This window comes from Cynocephalus volans, chromosome 1, assembly GCF_027409185.1.
Source record: "Cynocephalus volans isolate mCynVol1 chromosome 1, mCynVol1.pri, whole genome shotgun sequence".
NCBI lineage: Eukaryota > Metazoa > Chordata > Mammalia > Dermoptera > Cynocephalidae > Cynocephalus > Cynocephalus volans.
Window position 1 is genome coordinate 30,573,418 of NC_084460.1, and position 18,710 is coordinate 30,592,127.

Consider the following 18,710-nt stretch of genomic DNA (forward strand, 5'->3'; position numbering starts at 1 on the left):
AAAAAAGTAAGATGCTGTGGGATGAGAAATAAAATTTAGAATTTGTTCTAAGGAAAAGGAAAATAAGAAATACCAAAAAAAAGTATGCAATAAGAAAACAGAAATGAATTCAAACATCACAAACAATTCAAAAGAACCAAACTCTGTAAATAAAAATCATATTGTCAAGAAAAAATATGAGTTATATAGCTACAAGCTATTTACAAGAGATATACCCGAAAACACAAGATACAGAAAAGTTGAAAATCAAAGGACTAAAAAAGATATGCCAGGTAAACACTGACCAAAAGAAAAGTAGTGTGGTTGTACTGTTACCAGATAAAATAGACTTTTATGTAAAAAATTATTACAGAGATAAAGTTGGTCCATAATGATAAAAGGTTAAATTCATTACAAAGACATAACAATTCTAAACTTGCATGTCCCTAATAATAGAGTCTCAAAATATATAAAATAAAAATGGACTGAGCTACAAAGGCAAAAAAGACAAATCTGTCATCTGTGGATTATTGATAGATCAAGCAGGCAAAAGTCAGTTATCAAGTAGGAAATATGAATAAGCACTTAATAAGTTTGATCTCATAAGATCTTATAAAACATACTTATATAGAACAGTGTACCTAATAACTGGATAATTCACATTCACTTCAAGCATTTTGGGGGCATTTACAAAAACGCTGCATATCTAAGTCAGGCCATAAAGCAATACCAACAAACTTCGAGGTATCTGTATCATTATAGACCGCATTGTCCGATCATAATGCAAATAATGGAAATCATTAATAAAAAGATAACCTAAAAATACATTAGAAAAAAAATGTTTTACCTCACGTATTTGTGGGGAAAACACTTAAAATCTACTCTCTTAATAATTTTCAAGTATACAGTACATTGCTATTAACTATAGTCTCCATGTTTGTAATAAATCTCTTGAACTACATTCGAAAATTTTAAAACAATTTTCCAAATAACCCAGGGATTAAAGAAGAAATGATAACATAAAATTTTGATGTTTGAAATTAAATAAAGAAAATACCTCATATCACTGTTTGTGTAATGTAGATAAAACAGTACTCTAGGGAAAAAGTACAGCCTTACAAACTTATACTGGAATAGAAGAAAGGATGAAAATAAATAAACTAAACATCTATTTTCAGATATTTAAGAAAAACAGAACAAACCCCAAAAGAAAGAAATAATAAAAGAGCAGAATTTGTTTTTTTAAAAAAAGTTACAATATAAAAAACTGACAAAACCAAAAAGCTAATTCTTAGAAGTGATTGTGATTAATGAGTCTCTGGTAAGACTAATCAAGAAAAAAAAGAGAGTAAACAATATTAGGAAGGTAAAAGGGTATATAACTATGGATGTATCAGGGATAAGAAATAAAATATGGGGCCGGCCCGTGGCTCACTCGGGAGAGTGCGGTGCTGATAACACCAAGGCCCCGGGTTCGGATCCCATATACGGATGGCCGGTTCGCTCACTGGCTGAGTGTGGTGCTGACAACACCAAGTCAAGGGTTAAGATCCCCTTACCGGTCATCTTTTAGAAAAAAAAAAAAAAAAAAAGAAATAAAATATAAAAAACTTATGCCAATGTGTTTAAAAACGTATGTGAAATGTAAACATTCTATAAAAATATAAATAAAGTGTTCAATGAAAAATGCCAGTGTTGCCTCTTCCCACTCCTTGCCATGTGACACGCTGAGTCATCACAGGACTCTGTAGAGACTCCTCACCAAGAAGGCCCTCACCAGACATGCCTCTGGACCCTGGACTTCCCAGCCTCCAAAACTGAGAATGGATACCACTGAAGTTCCTGATATGGAAACAAAAATGCACTGTCTTAACCAGTAGACACAGCTCCTGAAATAACCAACCTCATTCCATTGCCTTCCCTGGAAGAGAACAGCTAAATCCAAGGGTCAAATCGATAGAAGAAAAACATAATTTTGGGCCAGCTTGCGGCTCACTTGGGAGAGTGTGGTGCTGATAACACCAAGGCCACGGGTTCGGATCCCATATAGGGATGGCCGGTTGGCTCACTTGGGAGAGGGCAGTGCTGACAACACCAAGTCAAGGGTTAAGATCCCCTCACCAGTCATATTTTTTTAAAAAACACAATTTTAAACTTCTAAGAGGTATTATAAATGAGGGGGACTGAAGCAAAGATGTTTAAAAACAGCTTGGTCCTAGGGCCGAGCCCGTGGCGCACTTGGTAGAGTGCTGCGCTGGGAGCGCAGCAACGCTCCCGCCGCGGGTTCGGATCCTATATAGGACTGACCAGTGCACTCACTGGCTGAGTGCCGGTCACGAAAAAAACGACAAAAAAAAAAAAAAAAAAAAAAACAGCTTGGTCCTTTATTTTTAAACAAGAGTTTCCCTGATGACTTGAGCTCATTTGTTATTCAATTTTACTTCCCCGTAAGTGCTAAAGATCTGAAAGTTTTTGACAGGTTTCAGTGGAATAATTTAAGTGCTCTAATAGAAAGACCAGACAGGCACATTATATAAATTCATTCTAAGTCAACCAGAAGTTTTACAAAATAAGAGAATCTGTGGTTTGAGAAGAGAGAATGCATACAATGGGAGTGTGTATTAGTCCAGGATACCTTCCAATGGACAATGTTGGTGACTCTGCCCAGACCCTAATTTCACACCTTCATATAAATTGAGTCATCATGTCATAACTGTGGTAGACCTGTCTCTGTGCATTTACCAATTTTTGATGAAGTTTATCCAAATATTACAGAAGCTATCCATTTGAAAATGGTTGTTGGTTGACACTTTCTTTGAAGATGATCATAAGTAAAGTTACTATTTGTTGCATGTGTTATATGAGTGTGGGCACAGTAAGTGTTCAATAAATAAGAATCCCGCTCCCCCACAAAAAAAGCCAGTGTCATTAAAAAGAAAGGTAGATATCAAACAGATGATAATGAAATATAATACATAATCCTTGATTAGATCCTGAGCCCACCCCACCCTTCTGCCCAAATCCTATAAAGGTCACATATAAATTGGAGAATCTGAATTTGAAGTGTACACATTAGATAATATTATTCTATTAAAGTTAAACTTCTTCAGTGTTCTAATACTGCTGTGGTTATATAGAGAATGCCCTAGTTCTTAAGAGTTACCTTCTGAATTAGGGTTGATATGTCTTGTTGTCTACATCTTCCCTGCAAATGAGTCAGGAAAAAAACCCAACTCTATATCTAAATAGATATACATAATGTAGCAAAATGAAAACTAGGTAATCTACAAAGAGGTATTTATTATACTACTCATTCAACTTTTCTGAAAGCATAAAAATAAAAAATTAGGGAAAAACTAATCCAAGAGGAAACAAAAAAGTTGAATGGTCCTCTAACCATTAAAGAAATTGAATTAGTAATGAGAAATTCTCCCACAAAGAGCAGGCCCAGCCAGTTTTACAGGAAAGTTCTTTAATATTCAAGAAGTAGATGATTCTAATCTTACATTAACTCTTTCATAGCAGATGCTACAAGCTTGATACCAAAACCATTCACCAACACAAATGCAAAAATGTTAAACAAAATGTATCTAATATAAATCAGCAATGCATAAAAAAGATCATGATAAAGTTGGGTTATGACCAGGTTGGGTTTATTCCAAGAATTCAAGGTTAGTTCAACATAAGAAAAGCAAGCTATTAATATACGTATCACAAACAGCTTAAAGAAATCATATTAGTATCTTGATATATGCAGAAAGGTAAAGAAATTTAATAACTATTCATGATAAAAATCACTCAAACAATAAAAGAATCCAGTGAAGTAGGATATAAAATTTACATACAAATTGCCTTCATATGTACCAATATTAAACAATTAAAGGACAAAATGGTAGAGAAAAACATATGTAAAACAACATGAAGGAACATTAAAACAGAATTAAATTTAACAAGAAATGTGCAAAACCTATACAAAGAGAATTTTAAAACACTCCTAAAAGATATTAAACTAGACTTGAACAAATGGAAAGGTATCCTTTGTTCTTGTTTAGGATGATTCAACATTAGAAAAAAGGTTAGTCCTCCCTAAATTAATTTATAAATTCAATGCAATAATGCAATCCCAATAAAAATAACAATAAGCCATTTTATGGAATTACACAAGATATTAAAGTTCATATGGAAAAACAAACATGCAAGAATAGCTAAGAAAATATTGATAAGGAAAAATCATAAAAGGGGATGAGCCCTATCAGGCATTAAGATTTACTATAAAACCTCTATAATTAAAACAGTATACGGCTGGCCAGTTAGCTTGGTTGGTTAGAGCATGGTGTTATAACACCAAGGTCAAGAAACAGTATAGTACTGGCACCTTAACAGACTTTATTCTACTTAGACTAGTAGAATAAAATGGAAAGTTCAGCATTAGATCAAAATACATATGGCAATTTAGTATATGACAGGTGGCATATCACTGTGAGAAAGATGACCTTTTTAATCAACGGTGCCAGGATAACAGGTAACCCTTTGGAAAAGATAAAATCTGACCGATATCTCCTACCACTCACAAGAATAAACTCCAAATGGATTAGGGGTCTAAATTTTTTTTTTACCCAAAACCAGAAAGTACAAGGAAAAAAACATGGTAAATTCATCTTTAACCCTACTGTAGGAAAAAGCACAAATTCCAGAGGCAATAAAAGACAAGACTGATTAGATTTGATTACATAAAAATAAAACATCTCACATGACAAATATAAACAAAATAAGAATATATGTCCACACAAAAACTTGTACATGAATTTTCAGATCAGCATTATTCAAAATAACCAAAATTGGAAACAACCGAAATGCTTATCAACCAGTAAATGGATAAATAAAATATGATACATCCATATAATGGGATAGTATACAGCAAAAAAAAAAAAAAAAAAAAAAGAAGAAGAAGAAGTACTAGGAAATGCTACAGCAGGGATAAACCTTGAAAAAATCACACTAAGTGAAAAAAGCCAGTCACATAAGAGTACGTATTATATGATTCCATTTATATGAAATATCCAAAATAAGAAAATCTATAAAGACAGAAAGTAGAAGAGTGGTTGCTTAGGGCTGAGAGGGAAAGGGACATTGGGGAAAAATGGGGAGTGACTGCTAACAGGTATGGGGTTTCTTTTTGGATGATAAAAATGCTCCAGAATTAATTGTGGTGATGGCTGTACAACTCTCTGAATAATCCTAAAAGTCATTGAATTGTACATTTTAAATAGGTAAATTATATGGCATCTAAATTATATCTTAATAAAACATAAAAGCTGTTAAAAAAAAAAACACCCTAAACATTTGGATCTCCTTACTGGCCAGCTACCCCAAACAAACAAACAAAAAACACCCTAAACAAAATCAAAAGACAGCTGAAAAAAAATTTGCCAACAATAGGTAAGACTTCTAGTACATAAAAGATTCTTAAAAATTGAGGGAATTCGTGTCCCACTCCTGACACCAAAAATAATTTTTTTTTTGAGGGGAAAAAGGACCAAAATCCAATTAAAATATGAGGGGAAAAAATGAACAGAAAACTCAGAAATATATGAAGAAATGTCCAAACTCACTCATATTTAGAGAAATGCAAATTAAAACAACACTGAGATACATTTCTCATAATCAGACAATTTGTTGTTGTTGTTGTTGTTGTTGTGGCTGGCTGGTATAGGGATTGAACCCTGGATTTTGTGTTATCAACACCATGTTCTAACCAACTGAGCTAGTCAGCCAGCCCAGACTGGCAAAAATTTTTAAATGTGGTAACACTTTCTGTTAGCAAAGTTGTGGGAAAACAAGCACTCTCATACACTACTGATGGGAAAAAAAATTTGTACAATCCTTCTACAGGGAAATTTGGCAAAACCTAACAAAATTACATACATACTTACCTTTGAATCCAGTAATTCCACTTCTAGAAATCTACCTTGAAGATATACCTCCGACAATATGAAAATACATATACACAGGGTTACTCACTGAAGCATTATTTGTAAATGCAAAACACTGGAAACTATCTAAACTCCCATACAGAGTAGAGAGGTATGTCCACACAATGGAGTACTATGCAGCTAAAAAAAAGAATGAGGAAGTTCTCTGTGTACTGATATGGAGTAATTTCCAGGAAATAATGTTAAGTGAAAAAAAGGAAAGAGCTAAAGAGTATGTTACCCTTCATATAAAAAAAAGGGGTATAAAAAAATATAGTAGATAATCTTTTCACTGGCACAAAAGGATAAACAAGAAACTACAGAAAATAGTTACCAGAGGTGAGAGGGAAAGGACTAGAAAGAAAAAAACAGGATAACAGGGATGAGGACAAAATAATACTTCAGTGAATTCTTTTTGTTTGTTTGGTTGATTTTTTGGCAGCTGGCCAGTACAGGGATAGAACCCTGGACCGTGGTGTTATCAGCACCACGCTCTAACCAACTGAGCTAACCAGACAGCTTGAATATGTCTTTTTGTATATCCCACTCTTAGAACCACTGAAATTGTTCATATTCCTTTCACATACCCGCCAAATAAGCAAACAATTAAAATCAACCAGGATGTGGGGAGAATCCAAAACGAATACAAATACTAACAAATGAACCTAATATTACAAATTAATCACATAACCACAGTGAAGGGCCACAGGGGGGTGGGGGAGGGAGAACTAACCTATGAAAAAAAGAAACAACAGAATTCTGTAAGGCTAAAGACAAAAAGAACTAAATATAAATGTTATAATCAAGTCAGTACATGTATTTCTTACAGGGATATTTCTCATAGCTATTCTGAAACTATGTGCGTACTAGAATTGAATAAGCAAATATGAAAAAATCTCTATTGCAGATAATGAAAGCTGGGTTTCTTACTGTTAGAGAAAGAAATTATAAACAAGGAGAAGGGAGAGACTAAATGAAACCCTTTGGTGTAGGACCGAAATCAGATGTATCAGTATAAACAGATGAAAAGTATTGAGATTAGAGGTATCAGTATAAACATATGGAAGATAAGGAAATATAGATATGTGGGTACATACGTATATTTCATTGCTCTGTCTGCTAAGGGGTCCCAGGAGCAATGATATTCTAGTAACAATAAGCATATCTAGCACCCAGATCTTGGTTTTTTGGTTTTTTTTAAAGATGACTGGTAAAGGGATCTTAACCCTTGACTTGGTGTTGTCAGTACCACTCTCTCCCAAGTGACCTAACTGGCCATCCCTATATAGGGATCCAAACCCATGGCCTTGGTGTTATCAGCACCATACTCTCCCAAGTGACCTAACTGGCCATCCCTATATAGGGATCCGAACCCATGGCCTTGGTGTCATCAGCACCACACTCTCCCAAGTGAGCCATGAGCCAGCCCTCAGATCTTGGTTTTTAAGCAGTATTATCCAATAAAAGGAACCAGGGATCCTTAGGGAAGTAGCTGATTTCAGGGTTGAGGCAGGGGAAATGTGAGTACAAGATTAGGCTGGAACATCTTTTTTTTTTTTTTTTTTTTGTCTTTTTCGTGACCAGCACTCAGCCAGTGAGCGCACTGGCCATTCCTATATGGGATCCGAACCCGCGGCGGGAGCGTCGCCACGCTCCCAGCGCAGCACTCTACCAAGTGCGCCACAGGCTCGGCCCAAGGCTGGAACATCTTGTGGTACCAGAAAGAAAGAAAATGCTCAAAAATATATGGGGGCATATCAAAAGAACACAGGAGACAATATGAAAGAGCTCCTAATGGTCAAAGCTAGAAAAATTTGTACAACAAGCTAAGTGTACTGGACATAAATTTTTTTTGAGGTGAAATTCACATAACATACATTTCACCATGTTAAATTATACAAACCAGTGACATTTAGTGCATTCACAATGTTGTACACCCACTGCCCCTCCAGTTTCAAATTGCTTTCATCACCCAAGTGAACACCTGAACACCTGGTAACCACTAAGTGATCATTCCCCATTCTTCCCTCCCCCATTCCCTGGCAACCACTAATCTGCTTTCTGTCTCTATGGATTTGCCTATTCTGGGTATTTCATATAAAAGAATCATACAACATGTGACCTTTTGTGTCTGGCTTTTTCACTTAATAAAGTTTTTGAGGTTCAGCCAAGTCATAGCATGTATCAGTACTTAATTCCTTTTTATAGTTGAATAATATTCCATTTCATGGATATATCACAATTTGTTTATCCATCAATCTGTTGGTGGACATTTGGGTTATTTCCGCCTTTGCTATTATAAATAGTACTGCTATGAACATTCATGAACAAGTATTTGTTTGAGTAACTGTTTTCAATTCTGTTGTGTATATATCTAGGCGTGGAATTACTGAGCCATAATGTAATTTTATGTCTAATTTTTTTTTTTTTAAAGATGACCGATAAGGGGATTTTAACCCTTGACTTGGTGCTGTCAGCACCACTCTCCCAAGTGACCTAACCAGCCATCCTTATATAGGAATCTGAACCCATGGCCTTGGTGTTATCAGCACCGCACTCTCCCAAGTGAGCCATGGGCCAGCCCCTAATATGTTTAATTTTTTGAAGAACCATGAAACTCTTTTCCATAGCATCTGCACCATTTTACATTCTCACAAGCAATGTATAAGAGTTCTATTATCCATTTTTGTTTTTTTATTATAACCATCCTAGTGGGTGTGAAGTGGTATGTCATTGTGGTTTTGATTTGCATTTCCTTAGTAACCAGTGATGCTGAACATTTTTTCATGTGCTTATTGGCCATATGTATATCTTCTTTGAAGAAATGTCTATTCAAGTCTCTTGAGTATTTTTTTAATCGGGTTATGTTGTCTTTCTGTTGTTGAGTTAAAAAAAGTTCTTTATATATTCTAGATACTAATCCCTTATTAAACATATGATTTGCCAATATTTTCTCCCACACTTTTTGGGGTGCGGGCAGGGGTGGGGAGGCAGCTAGCCAGTATGGGGATCCAAATCTTTGACCTTGGTGTTATCAACACCATGCTCTAACCAACTGAGCTAACCAGCCACCCTCCTCTCCCATTCTTTATCTTTTTACTTTCTTGCTGGTATCCTTTGAAGCATAAACGTTTTTAATCTCCACATAGTCCAATTTACCTATTTTTTTCTTTTGTTGCTCATACTTTTAGTGTCAAATCTAAGAATGCACTGCCAAAATGAGGTCATGAAGATTTGCCACTGTGTTGTCCTCTAACAGTTTTAGCTCTTATGTTTAGGTTGTTGATCCATTTTGAATAAATATTTATATATGGAGTGAGGCAGGAACCCAACTTCATTCTTTTGCATGTGGTTATCCAGTTGTCCCGGTGCCCTTTGTTGAAAACTCAATTCTTTCCTCACGGAATTGGTCTTAGCACCCTTGTCAAAAATCAATTGGTTACAGTATTGGATTTTAATCCATAGAATAAACTTCATATTTATGAGATCATACTAATAAAAATAGTCAAATAAATAAATAAATTTTGGAGAAGGGACAACAGCTATTCCTCAAATTAGGATCTAATTAATAAATACAGAAATAAGGAGGGAGATAGAGAATCACCACTTGGTAATAATTGTTACAGATAACAACTGATGGATTCTAAAATTAGTAGGTGAAAATCTGAGGAGAAACAGACTTGTATAATCTCAAAGCACCTTTCCCAAGATATCAACTACAAAACAAAAGATAAAAATTTGGCCAGGTGGAGAAATCTCGCAGACACCAACTCAACCAAGTGATCAAGGTAAACATCACCATAGATAAAATATAGACAGTATGCACCCTTTTTGACATGGTATACTGAGGACACAACATGCATTTTTTTTCAGTTTATTATATTTTATTTATCAATGTAGGAAGTTCGCAGCCATCAGCAGTTCCAGTGCAATTTATGGTGCAACTGGGAATTCCGGAATGTCAGTGGACCTGTTAGTGTAGCAAACCTTGTAGGTAAAATATACGCATACTTTTGATAGCACATGTGAAGGAATCTCTCTAAAATTGATCTCATTGGTTTCATTCTCAGCAAACTGACCTAAACCACTCAACATGGCTTTTATCATTCCTGATGTTAGTGTATGTTCTTTCTACAATAAATTTATGACCATCAGAAGACATCAATTTGACATACATGGCATCAGGGCCTTCATCGTTTCCACCTCTCCATTCATTATGTTCTTATGAAATTCTACTTTGCTTCCACAGAAACTTTAGTAGTTTTTCATCAGCCCTGCAGCCGGGTCCCCACATACCGCTGCAGCCTTACTCCAGGGACACCCCCCAAATCTAGCTCCCAAAATGCATTTCTGCCAAAAATATGTAACTCCAGTCCAATCATGAGAAAATATATGACAATCTAAACTGGATGCAATCAACAAAAATAACTTCAAAAGTCATAGATGACAAGAGAAGACTGAAGAACTGTCTCAGACTAGAGACTAAAGAGATGTAACAACTAAATTCAACATGGGATCCTGTAGACTCCTACCACACAAAAACTGCCTTAGTAGAAAAACTGGTGAAATTCTTATAAGGTCTGTAATTTAGTTAATAATATTAAATAAATGTTCATTTTGTTGTTGTTGTTCTTGATAATTGTTCTGTGGTTATGTAAAATACTAACATTAGAGGAAGTAGGATGAGAAATACAAGGGAACTCTGTATTATCTTTGCAACTTTTCTGTAAGTCTAAGTTAATTCAAAATGAAGCGTTTTAAAACACAGAGATAAAACCATCTGTTATAGGGTTGGTTAAAAAATGCATACACACAATTTTAAAAATTAGAGAGCTCTATAGGGCTTAATATGGAAAACAGTAGCCCTCTGTCTCTAAACTACATAAAGTCAAGTTTGTGATGTTTAAATAGTCTATATAATTATTATTTTTTTGGCTGCTTAATCTTACTTTAAGAGATGTATTAAAATTCTAACTATGAGGGTTGATTTATCAATTTCACCTTCTAGCTGTGTTAATTTTTGTTTTCTATATTTTAAAGGTATCTTAACCCTGTGGTCCTTCACATACACTCAAATACCTACAGGAGCCAGGCAGTCAACAAGGGAATGCAGTATGATAGAGATAAAGCATAGGGACTGTAGTAAACTGAAACTTCTGTCTAAAGGGGACAGATTGGGGGCCAGCCCGTGGCTCACTCGGGAGAGTGTGGTGCTGATAAAGGGGACAGATTGGCTGGCTAGTTAGCTCACTTGGGAAAGCATGATGCTGGTAACACCAAGGTCAAGGATTCAGATCACTGTACCAGCCAGCTGCCCCAAAAAAATAATTTAAAAATTTTTTTAAATAAAGAGGACAGATCTTCCAATTCTTCAAAAGAAGCCAGAAATATAAATTTTAACATGAATTTTTTAAGATGCTACAACTAATTAAACAAAAACAAAACACCAGGGGTTAAACAGAATACATCTGTGAGCCAGACTTGGTCCCTGGGTTTTGTACACCCTTAACTTGAAATATTTAACCAGCAGTTATAACATTCCAGAAGTCACACAGTTGCTTAATATATAAAAAATATTTAGGAAAGTAAGAGAATTCTCAGACTGCTTCAGGAAAAGACAAACTATATTAAGGGAGGGGAGAAATTTATAACTATCTCCCTCTCCCTAACAGCAGTAGGGAGAAAAGCATTTTCTATACAGATACCATTTTCTTTCCTGGACTTAGTGTGAAAAGGAAAAAGTCAGTTATCAGAATAAACTCTTGAAGGGAACTGGAACCTAACAAAATTATTATACCTAAACTCTTAGAATCTTCAGAAGAGACCCAGGAGATATATTTTGCATGACAGGTATATTAAAGGCAACAAAATTGATGGAAACATTTATTGTAAATGCACGATTAAGCTTTTATCCTCATTTTTACCTGTTCTAAAAAAAAGCTAATAGCACTGCCACCTCTGCTCTGGTGCCCACCCTCCTGGAACAGCAGAGACAACAGAAAGCTACATGGGTAAGAAAAAGTAAGGTGTGAAAACTTTAAATATGGCCCCAGAGAAGGCCTAAGGAAGGCCCCAGTTATCAAGAAAGATCTAATTGGGTCTGGCTCCTGTGGTGCCAAGCCAGTATCATGTGACCTGCTCCAAGCTCCATAAAGTATAGAAATCACAGGATTAACCTTCTCAGTTCAAAGACAAGAGAAAGTCAGATTGGATTAAAGCAAAAACCAAAAGAGTGCTCACAAGGTATTTTCTCCTGCTGTCTGCTGCTGTCTTTGAAAGAAAATAAGGACCTCAAATTATCCAAGGGGGTCCAAGACTTTAGCAATCCCAACTAAAAGGAAGGAGAGAACTAGAAACTTCCTGGACTGCACCATGAACTTCTTAGCAAGCCTCCCCCTAGACTTCCCTGCCAGCCTCACAGCTTCAGCTCCTTGGTCCTGTGCACTTGGCCTATCCTTCACTGTAGCCTCTTGATCCTGTGCATGTTACGGCTCTCTATTTTATTCTGCATGCTAGGGGATCATAATAGTTTAAGCTTTTAATTTGGAAACTAGGCTCTAAGCCAAGGTCAGAGGAATAGTAGAGTTGGGAGAGGGGACCAGATGGGTTCAAACTGCCATTCTCACAAGTGACTCACCATGGAGCTAGATGCAGCATCCTCTGCCTTTGAGCCTGTGTCTTACGTAGGGAAGAGAAAAATAACTTTGCCTCTGGCACTAGTGAGATACTAGCTACCTTTTGCATTCTGTAGAAATTCCACCAGCAGAATGGAGGAAGGTTTCTAGTGTCAAAGGAGGAAGTACAAACTAACTTTTACAGTTCCTTTGACTCCAGAAAATGAATTATTTTCTTTTACCCTCATCATCCCAAGTTCAGATGTCACCATGTCCTTTCTACAAATACTGGAATACTAATAACCCTAGCTAATACCTACTGAGCTCTTATCAGACTGTTCCAAATATCTGACATGTGTTAACCCTTTGCAGTGGGTATTATTATGCTATCCCCATTTTATAAATGAGAAAACTGAGGCAGAGAGAAGTTAAATAATCACTTGGCCAGGGTCACAGAACTAATAAGTGTCCAAACCAAGATGTGAGAGCCTGTATTCTATTTCCCCCCTTTTTATTATAAAATTTTCCAAACATGCAGAAGAGTTGAAAGAATACAATAATCAATCATATATTTGTTACCTAGATTAAATATTAACACCTTGCCATATTTTTTATCTTTCTGTGTGTATAAATTATTTTTGAAAAAGTATTTAAGGGCCGGCCTGTGGCTCACTCGGCAGAGTGCAGTGCTGACACCACCAAGCCAAGGGTTGAGATCCCCTTACCGGTCATCTTTTTAAAAAGAAAAGAAAAACCTTTTAAAAGATGTAAATATCATCACCTTTCTCCCAAAACACTTCTACATGCAGTTCCTAAAAATAAGGACATTCTCCTATATACCAGAATATTATCACATCCAAGAAATGAACAATTCCCTAACATCATCTAATATCTAATCTATCTTCAAAATTTTCTAATTTTCCCCAAAACATCCTTTACAGCTATTTTTTTCCAAACCAGAATTCAATCAAGACTTTCCCGTTCCATTCAGTATTATGTCTCTTTAATCTGGAACAGTTCCTCTACTTTTTCTTTCTCGTGACATTGACATTTTGAAGGGAACCAGACCTCATAGACTGGCCTATATTCAGGTTTGTCTTATTGTTTCATCATGGTGTCATTTAACTTGTTCCTCTGTTCTTTTATTTCCTAAAATCTGGAAGTCAGACCTAAAGGCTTAATCAAGGTTAACTTTTTGGGTAAGAATACTTCAGAGGTCATACTGTGTACTTTGCACTACACCACACCACACCAAGAAGCACATTGTGTCAGGCTGTTCCACTATAAGTCATGTGAGTTGGATTACTTGGTTAAGGTGGTGACTACCAGAACACTCCTTTGTAAAGATATAATTTTCCCTCTGCTAATTACAAATCATTTAGAGGGTGGAGAGTGGGGGGTAATACTTTGGCACCATGCAAATGCAAATACACTGTTTTCCAAAAACCATTCACCTAATGATTTTAACGTCCACTGATGATCTTTGCCAGATGCAATAATTTCACTGGTGATTTGTTTGTTATTCTATCATTCCTTCTACATTTATAAGCTGGCATTCTTCTGTAAATAAGAGCTTCCCTTCATTAACTAGGGAAGAACTAGGGTTCCTTTTTAAAAGGCAGCGTAGAGCTAGCCAGTTAACCTACTTGGTTAGAGTGTGGTGCTGATAACACCAAGGTCAAGGGTTAAGATCCCTGCACCAGCAAGCCACCAAAATAAATAAATAAATAAATAATTTTAAAAATAAAAGGCAGGATAACTGTTTAGGACTTTCCTTTTGATTATTAATTTTCAGAGTAAGAAATTGGTAAAATAGCCACATCCGATGATGACATATGCATTTTTTCCTCTCCTTGCCCCTTTTCTGAGCATCACCATGGATACCTAGATTTTTATTTATTCACTGTTTTGCAATTACTTATAGTCTCTATTCTTTTGATGCTCAGAATATCCCAAATTTGGCCAGTAGGAACCTCTTTGAGCTGGTTCCGGTGTTGTTCTCATTTAGTCTGATTTGCTTTTTGTCTTAACAAGATGTCCCAGTCAAGCTGTGCTCTTACATACTACATCACACCAGCTTTCCTAGTGGGAAGAGTGTACCCACAGAGGACTTGAAAAAACCCTGAGAAAAATAGAGAGTCAAGAGCAGATGTGTCATTTCCTGTGGTTATCATGTCCATCTTGAAAGGATATTTAAGATCATCGGGTCCAGCCACCCATGCTGACGCTCACAGCTTTCTAGGAGTACTCAGCAAGCAGCCATTCAGCCACTGGCCTAAACACCGTGATTCACAGGGAACTCACCTCATTTGGGACAATCCATTCAGACATACAGCTGCCTTATCCTAAGCTTCTTGGACCTCCCACCCATTAGTTCTAACTTCTCCTTGGAGTCTATGGATCTCTGTGAAACTCAAGCCTAAAGGACCCACTTAATGGTCTGGGAGGAACTCAGTCCTAAAAGATAATTTCCTCTTCTGTTCCCTCTTTCATATTTAAACAGGTGAGTTTGTTTCCTAGATGTGGCTGGATTAATCTTCCAAACACCCTACCGTGACTCACAGGGCCCTACATGCCTTTCAGGCCACCTCAAACACTTATAAACATAGTACAGGCTAGGATTTTTATTTTTGCATGCTACGTTCATCTCAATCACCTCCCACTCCTGTTCCCTACTTATAGATGGCTGCCAAGCACAGCCAATTCTACCTTCTAGAATTCGCCTGCATCCAGTCCCTCATCTCTCTATTTCCCCTGACACCGGTTTGGGCCCCCAATCAACCCCTCTGACTTGATTTAGTACAAGGATCTAAGCTTCCCCAACTTCAGCTCCTCCTACACCCTTTCACTCCACAGGCTTCTGCCAAAGCACTGTTCTTGGAGCACTCTTCCTCAGCAACCTTCAATTGCCTTATATTTGCAGAGTCCAGCATAGTGTCTAGCAGAATGTAGGTGCTCAGTAAATGTTGGTAAAGGAGCTCCTTGATCTCATGAGTCAGTTGTACTGTCCGCTGCAGTCAGGAGGAATTTCTCTGAGTTTTAAACAAAAGTTATTTTACATAAAGCAGTATTTAGAAATTGGCCTAACAAACCATTTTAAAAATTTTGGTCAGTTCATAAATGTGAATAAATACATTTTTTCTATATTATTTATTTAACAGTTGCACAAAAATTCTGGTTGCATACATTCACCTTAGTGCTTAAGCTTTCTAAAGAATATACTGAAAATATGAAGGAGGAAAGAAAATACCAATAGCACATTGTTATGTGGAAAAAATGCTTGCATTCAACGAGAATGCAAAAATAAAATAAACACAAAAATATAAAACTTCACAGTATGGTGACACAGCCATTGAACTAGCAATCATAAATCATACTTGAAAAGCCAGTGCTGGCAGATGGGAGGTAAGTGGGTCACTTCTCTTTAGATACTGATGGTGGCACTGCAAATTGGCTCAGGCTTTCTGGTGAACAATTTGGTCTTGCATAATAAAAACTATAAAACTTTTCACACCCTTGGGTCCAGTGATTCAGCTGGAGGAACATACCTTGAGGAAATAACTTAAAGAAAAACAAATTTCTACCCTATTTATATTAGTGATGACTAAAACACATCTCAAATTCCCCAAATAGGAAAAAAAATCAAGCTAACCATGTGTCATTGTGTATGCCAGCATGATGATACATTATGAAGACACTTAAAATAACAAGCATATGACCTATTTTTATAAATGAACCTCCATTTATAAACTCAGCTTTAGCATCAGTATTTGTTTTTTTTTTTTTTTTTTTAAAGATGACTGGTAAGGGGATCTTAACCCTTGACTCGGTGTTGTCAGCACCATGCTCACCCAGTGAGCCAACCGGCCATCCCTATATGGGATCCGAACCCGGGGCCTTGGTGTTATCAGCACCGCACTCTCCCGAGTGAGCCACAGGCCGGCCCCAGCATCAGTATTTGTGATAACAAAGGCTCTGAAATCAGACATTTCTGGATCTGAATCCTGGCACTGCCACCTGTATACTTTCAAGAAACGTTTCCCTTCTAAGAACAGAATTGGACCATGTGGGGCCTGCAAGCAGTTACTTGCTCTTGAGAAAACGTGTGTATTCTTATGTGAATAGAAAAGAGAGATGGTTATAGAGCAGGCTCTTGTGTCAAACTGACTGAGTTCATATCTCAGCAGTGTTATTTTGCTGGCTATGTGACCTTAAGTAGGTGACTTAACCTCCCAACATTCCAGTTTCAATTCATGGGTCTACTATGGCTAATATTAGACTAATATGCAGCTAATAATATGCCTACCCCATAAAGTTTTTGTGCAGCTGAAATGAGATGATGCCTATAGAGTGCTTAGCATGGTGCCTGACGTAATATGTTCTCAGTAAATGTCAGCAATTTGTATTGTTTAATTAATACATATTGATCACCCACTATGTTCTAAGCATTGCATCAGGTGCACCCAGTACATTTAAGTTCTATAAGAATTTTACAAGGTGAGTGTTATTATAAAGAAATGTTATTAAAAATGAGCTCAGAATAGTTTATGTACATTAGGTGAGAAAAGGAAAACGCAAGATGGTTGAGAGATCCAAAATACAAATACATAAAATGAAATGCACTTATACATTCGCAGTGATATATATAGTTAGAACTTAATGATCATTAGGTCCACTTTGTTTAAAGTTAGTCATGTTTCTTTGTTTTTGCATTTTCAAGTTGAAGCAAGCAGTTCCACTGTCTTTACTGACCCATGCCTTTCCTTCCCCCAGCAGGGACCAGGCCATGTATTAAATGTCACTTGGGTGGCTGGCTTCTGACCAGCAATTGCTTACCTGGAGGAGATACAGGAGTCCTGGGACAAACAAGGTGAGTGGGTACAGAGACTGGTATGTTGCTAAGGCAAGAAAAATAGCACTGAGGAAGGCACTGCCTGTAAAAAGAAATAAATGTATGGAATAATCCAGCCTCATCACTCAGGATTAGACTCAGTGTGCCCCTATCAACATGACACTTTCCATAACTGCTCAAGTAATCACCTGTCAAGTGCTTTCTGGTGCACAAGATGCTATACAAATTCACACAGAGTGAGAACTTCTTGGCTCTCATGAAAAGAAATCAAGAAAGTCAAAATCATCTACCTTTAGCAATCTGAGACACCACAGGCATATTTATTGTAAAATTTTCAGATCCTGAAAGATTTTACAAAACTTCAGCCCAAACACGTATAAAAGGATCAAGTCTACTAACATCCACATCCTATTTAATGTACCAATTTATTGAGGCTACAATTACTGCTTGATATCCAGAGCTGTAAAACCTATCCCTCTGGATGTTTCAACACCCATCACTCTTTACAACACCCCTTCCTTATGTGCTATCTTCAAGTCATGTGTTTATTATTTTTTACAAATTAAAGTATTAATTTTATTAATAATGTCCCCATTTCCTACATAAAATGGACTACTATGGAATCATTATACATGATGTAATAAAAAAAATCTGCAATGACATGGAAAAGATGTTTATAACATCCTACTATGTGTAGATTATAAAAGAAATATGATCTCTTTTTTAAAAAAATATGCAGCTGGCTGGATAGCTCAGTTGCTTAAAGTGTGATATGACAAAAAAAAAAAAAGTGCGCAAGCCAGCTGCCAAACAAAACAAAACAAAACCAAAAAACATGCACAGACATTTAAAAAAGGACTAAAAGCCTAGGCCACAAAGTTCACAGTGGTGATCTCTGAGTGGTGGGATTATAGATGACTTTTCACTTTTGCTTCATCGTATTTTATAAACTTTCTAAAATAACATGCTTTTTTTTTTTCATAAGAAAAAAACTGATTTCTTTTTTAAAAAATTAGCTATTTCCTTTCAGATGGTATAAGACAACAGTGTACCCTAAAACTAAGGCTAGAGAGCCCTATTTTACAACAGGGGTTTCGAAGTGGCTTAGAAAGCAGTAGGGTACAATTGATGGTTTGAGGTATAAGGCCCCACAGAGGTCTTGTAATGATGTTCCATAAAATAACAATACCCAGGGTCACTCTCATTAGTGTGTGGTCAACTGTTTACTGAAAATAACAGACATCCTCTCAAAGTGTTTCGTAAAAGGAGGAACTAATCACCCCATTCAGTTCA

At 36.5% G+C, this 18,710-nt stretch overlaps 1 protein-coding gene and 1 pseudogene across 2 annotated transcripts in view; both read right to left on the bottom strand.

Annotated features, from left to right (window-relative positions):
• The window catches only part of PIGU (phosphatidylinositol glycan anchor biosynthesis class U), an 87,388-nt gene that overhangs the window by 22,344 nt on the left and 46,334 nt on the right, over positions 1-18,710 (bottom strand). For both annotated transcript variants that reach the window (XM_063107878.1, XM_063107888.1), the window contains one exon: positions 17,402-17,499. In XM_063107878.1, the coding sequence (XP_062963948.1) occupies positions 17,402-17,499 (98 nt within the window). The remainder of the gene's footprint in view (positions 1-17,401; positions 17,500-18,710) is intronic.
• Positions 9,843-10,128, bottom strand: LOC134384796 (elongin-C-like; annotated as a pseudogene).